Source organism: Lactuca sativa, chromosome 6 (genome assembly GCF_002870075.4).
Source record: "Lactuca sativa cultivar Salinas chromosome 6, Lsat_Salinas_v11, whole genome shotgun sequence".
Classification (NCBI taxonomy): Eukaryota; Viridiplantae; Streptophyta; class Magnoliopsida; order Asterales; family Asteraceae; genus Lactuca; species Lactuca sativa.
Window position 1 is genome coordinate 95,392,419 of NC_056628.2, and position 5,179 is coordinate 95,397,597.

The 5,179-nt window shown below is 36.1% G+C and overlaps 1 protein-coding gene across 1 annotated transcript; it reads right to left on the reverse strand.

The window, feature by feature from the left end:
* Nucleotides 1-231: 231 nt before the first annotated feature.
* Nucleotides 232-4,468, reverse strand: LOC111884330 (3-ketoacyl-CoA thiolase 2, peroxisomal). The gene is made up of 12 exons (XM_023880635.3): nucleotides 4,226-4,468; nucleotides 2,749-2,825; nucleotides 2,540-2,624; nucleotides 2,330-2,456; nucleotides 2,112-2,210; nucleotides 1,967-2,034; nucleotides 1,772-1,879; nucleotides 1,605-1,682; nucleotides 1,279-1,508; nucleotides 905-1,028; nucleotides 710-818; nucleotides 232-605 (listed from the first exon to the last, which is right to left on the reverse strand). The coding sequence occupies exons 1-12, from the start codon at nucleotides 4,319-4,321 to the stop codon at nucleotides 451-453; spliced, it is 1,356 nt and encodes a 451-aa protein (XP_023736403.1). The 5' UTR covers nucleotides 4,322-4,468; the 3' UTR covers nucleotides 232-450.
* Nucleotides 4,469-5,179: the final 711 nt, after the last annotated feature.

Genomic DNA, 5,179 nt, shown 5'->3' on the forward strand with positions numbered 1-5,179 from the left:
TGCAGTGTTGCCCGTTTTATTAGTCATGGTTTGGCGTTTTTAGGGCTGTTTGCCTTTGACTCGGTTTTCGGTTTTCCAATGTTTCCGTTTGATTATCTGTAATTCTAAATTATCTTATTTATGACTGTATTTTAACATAATTATTTGGTACCCCTGGAAACCATTATAATCTTTTGACCAATGTCAACATTTTATTAAAATGCAAAAGCAGCTATAATACTACAATAGACAAACACTGAAGCACAGTTGATGAATTCACATAAGCAAAGAGATAAACTGGTTCAAATTTTCAAGAAATACAATACAATGCGAAAATCATACGAAATAGAACAAACAAGTGACTTCCGATAGGCTAGCCACCCTTGCACACTTATTCCTGTAAAATCCCATTTTCAATAATACACTATTCTTTCTCATGTAACAGCAGAAGAAACAAAAGGCGATGATGATCTACTTGGCATAACAAACATCATCACACGAGTCCCCTCTCTCAAAAACAGCAGCCGCACCCATCCCTGTTCCAATGCACATCGACACTACACCAAACCTACAGTCCCTCCCACGCTTCTTCATTTCATGCAACAGAGTCGCAACACAACGCGCTCCTACAAATAGTAATCATTCACCATTATTATTATTATTATTTTTTTTTGGGATTATAATTCACTTCAATGACATAAAGAGTGAAAGTGCGTTTGTTGTGGTTTACCTGTTGCACCCAAAGGATGTCCAATGGCCATTGCGCCTCCATTCACATTGATCTTTTGTGGGTCAAGCTCAAGCTTCTTTTGGCAATATAAATATTGTGAAGCAAATGCCTTCACCAAAATAAACAAAATATATATTAATCGTTTCTCCACTCACATCTTTTATAACAAAAAAGAAAATGAAAAATTATTATTACCTCATTGATCTCAAAAAGATCAATGTCTTCCAATTGTAGACCAGCAGCCTTGACTGCAGCTGGAATTGCAACAGCCGGGCCAATTCCCATAATCGCTGGTGGTACACCAACAGCAGCAAATGTCCTACAATCAATCCAACAACAAAAAAAGGACTTATTAATTCCAAGGGCATTTTCGTCTTTTTGGACAGACAATATATCAAGAGCAAGTGTCTGTCCCATAGTGTTAGTCTCGGTCAGACTGTTGACAGTCTAATGCATGTCAAACACAGTACATCAGTATCAGTGTCGGTCTCGGTCAAACTGTTGACAGTCTGATGCATGTCAATCACAGTATAACATGTTCTGTTCTATAACAAATGGGGCCCACGTACCTAAATACACCAAGGATTGGCAAACCCTTTTGAACAGCAAGGCTTCTCTTCATTAATAGAACAGCTCCAGCACCATCACTAACTTGGCTGGAAGTTCCAGCAGTGGTGGACCCATCTTTCTTGAAAACAGGTTTTAATTTTGCAAGATCTGCCAAACTTACCCCTGGCCGGATTCCATCATCAACAGAGATAGTTACAGGTGTCTCATCTCCAGTTTTTGGGTCAACGATCTTTTCACCAAAAAAAAAAAAGATTTAAATCAGAAAAAATAAAAAGTTGAAAGAAAAAGGAAATACAAAAAGTGGAAGACATTTTCATTTTTTCACCTTGGTTGGAATTGGAATGATCTCGTCTTTGAATCTTCCAGCAGCAGTTGCAGCAGCAGCCTTTCTATGGGACTCAACCTATTCATTATCAAAAAAAAAAAAAAAAAAATTTAAATAAAAATTACATTTACAAGAAAGATAACACATAATAAATTAATTTAACTTACTGCAGCCTGATCTTGTTCCTGTCTTGTTACTTTAAAGCGTTGGGCCACATTTTCTGATGTGATTCCCATTGGAAGAAGACAATCTTGGGCTTGTGCCATGGTTTTCACCTGGTGCGATCAAGGGGCAAAATGGTCAAAAACTGAAACTTTTATATTTTTTTTATTACTAAAAAAGAGGGAGAAAAATGTTAATACTTTTGGGTTAACGGATCCTTCCCAAGCCATAGGATTGGTGGTCATAGATTCAAGCCCAGCACCAATACCTATTCATATATAAAATTAATTCAAATGGTGTGAAAATTAATTTATTAAGTATAATAAGAAAAAAATAAGTACTCACCGATTTCATAGAATCCAGCTTTAATAGCTGCAGCTACATCAGCTACTGCCTGAAGACCTGAGGAACACTGTCTGTTGACAGTCCTAATTGGAACAGTTTCTGAAAAAAAAAAAAAAAAAGTAAATCATTATATTTATTGGACAATCATGTTAAAGGAATTAGAGTATTGTGGACATGGAATGGAAAGTATGGAATGGAATCCTGAATTCCATTCATACCAGGAAAGCCGGCATAGAAAGCAGCCATCCTGCATTCACTTGCTCTTTGGGAGCCTGGTCCCAATACTGATCCAACAACAATGTCTCCAACTTCAGCTGGATTAATATTTGTTTTTTCTATCAATGCCTGAGAAATTACAAGGAAACAATGTAAAAGCTGTACAAGATTTTTTAAAATGAATAATAAGACACAAGTTGAAAGGATTTTACCTTCAAAACTGGGGCAAGTATATCATCAGGATAGGTATCCTTGAATCCACCCCTCTTTGATTTGCAAAGAGGGGATCGGTATGCACTGCATAAATCATCAAAATAAGGAAAAAAAGATTACTGACAGAAAGTTGCTGCCTGTGGGTATATTAACATAAAACTACAGCAAGAAACTTGGAAAGAAAGAATATTCAACAGATGTTACTTACGCTACAATTACTACATCATCCCCAAAAACTTGACTCCTTTGATATGCAGCACTATCACCTGCTGCACAGACTGATGCCTGATTTCAAATTACAAGCATTAACCACAGTATTGAGGAGAGAATAAACATGACAAGATGAATACTTGTAAAAACATGTAAGATAGACAACATTTGTTCAATTTCAACAAAATCAAGCCAATATGGTGGCACCTAAGGTGATCCATTAGTTTACAAATTCATGAAAAGAAAACATAACAAAATAGCACAAGATGTAAGCATTTAGGCCACATCGAAATACCTTGTTTTAGAACATAACCAAATAAGCACCTATTCTGATCCCAAATTATCCAGGAGATATGCAGGGGATAACTATTGGATGTGATTTTACAACAATCATTTCATCAAAACAAGTTTGAGAGGGCAAAATGAAACGATTACACAGATGAAAATCAATGAAATTGTGAGGAGGTTATGCTAATTCTGAGGTTCTGGGAAGTAAAAGTCATACTTCCACATGGTCCTATGCTCTTCCCTATGTCCTATCCTATATTCAACACTTTTGGTACATCTTCAAACCCCCATCATGGCAAAAATATTCTCTTATTGTACTTTCATTTGAGCTAACTTATTATATATTGATGATTTATCTATTATCAAGCATCTATGCAAAAAATTATCTCTAAAGGTGATCCCAAACTACATCGAAAAAAGCATCAATTTTGATTCCAAATTTTGATTGTGATACTTGCAACAGCAACAACAACCTATCACAAAGCTAACTGGAGAGGCCAAATTAAAAACCTTTGTAGTGAAATTATAAAGGGATCAAGCACCATGTAGTTCCGGGATACAAAAGTCAATACTTCCACATGCCCCTAATCCCTATGCTCGTCCCCACAAGCAATACCTAGAAGCTCAAATTTCTATTCAACACTTTTTTCCGATGCCTCTTCTAAGCTTCGTGGTTGTACAAGTGTTCCTTTTGGTACTCTCATTTCAAGTAACTTACTATAATTTGCTTTAGCTATTATCAAGCATCTGTGGTGGAAAATATTATCCCCAAGACATATTTGTACTTGGTACGAACTGAGGAAACAGGAAAAATAAAAGAATGTCTTGGATCAATCAGGGTACGAACTGAAGAATGTCCATATGATGCCGGTATATAAGGCAATACCTCCGACAACATAACGAATTTTAATTTTAGCAGATCAAAGTCTAATAAATTAGTCAACTGTATAAATCTTTGTGCAACAAAGATCAAATCAGGTTAAAACGATCATAAAACGCATGATATCATGTACGAAACCTAACTTCACGGTGAGAATTTTTTTTTTTTTCTTCTTCAGCATCTGAATAAATCAGCACGATCAAATTACTCATATACAGATGTTACTTAAGAATTAAGAAAGAACGGATCGAGTCAAACACTAGAGGCATGAAAACAGTTCATTGATTAAAACTAGAATTGAACTTACGGAAATTGAAGAATCGAGATTTTCCAAGGATGAAGAGGTAGAAGACGGACGAAGATGCTCCAGCAGAACTCTTTGTCTCTCGATTGCTCTATCCATTTTCTCTACGAAAACAAAAATAGGTTGCTTGCGCGTTTGAATTGATTAACCGTAGAAGCAACGATGTGCAGCTACGCTATTGGTATTTATAGAGAGAAGGAGAAATTAATTTATGAGTGTGTAAAGGTTGAACATTGGGATGTGTGATGCTTATCGTTTGAGGCGTTATATGGCGGTGTCTCTCGCATGTCAATTTCATAGCAGATGATATTTTAAATAATTGACCATTGCGATATGGGAGTTTTTCATTAAGTTTTTTAGTTTTATGTTTCGTTATATAAATAAATTAAATAAATAAATTTATCTAAAAATATAACAACTTTCATTTGTAAAGTTGTGTTTTTTATAAGGTTTATTTATGGGTTTTCCTAGAGATGCATAAATAAGTGTCCGACCCGATCCACATCAATGATTGGTCAATAAGGCGTGGATCGGGCCCACATGCTTTATTTGGACACGGGGCTGTCTTGGGTCAAAAAACATGAACCAGTTAGAGCAACTCCAATAAAAGTTATTTTTTTTATAAAGGTCATTTATGGGTTTTACTAGAAATGGATAACTAAGTGTCCGATCTGACCCAGATCAATGATTGGTCAATAAGGCGTGGATCGAGCCCACATGCTTTATTTGGGCACGGGGCTGCCTTGGGTCAAAAAACATGAACCACTTAGAGCAACTCCAATGAAATTTGTTTTTTTTATAAATGTTATTTATGGGTTTTACTAGAGATGGATAACTAAGTGTCCGATCCAACCCAGATCAATGATTGGTCAATAAGGCGTGGATCGAGCCCACATGCTTTATTTGGGCACCGGGCTGTCTTGGGTCAAAAAACATGAGCTACTTAGAGCAATTCTA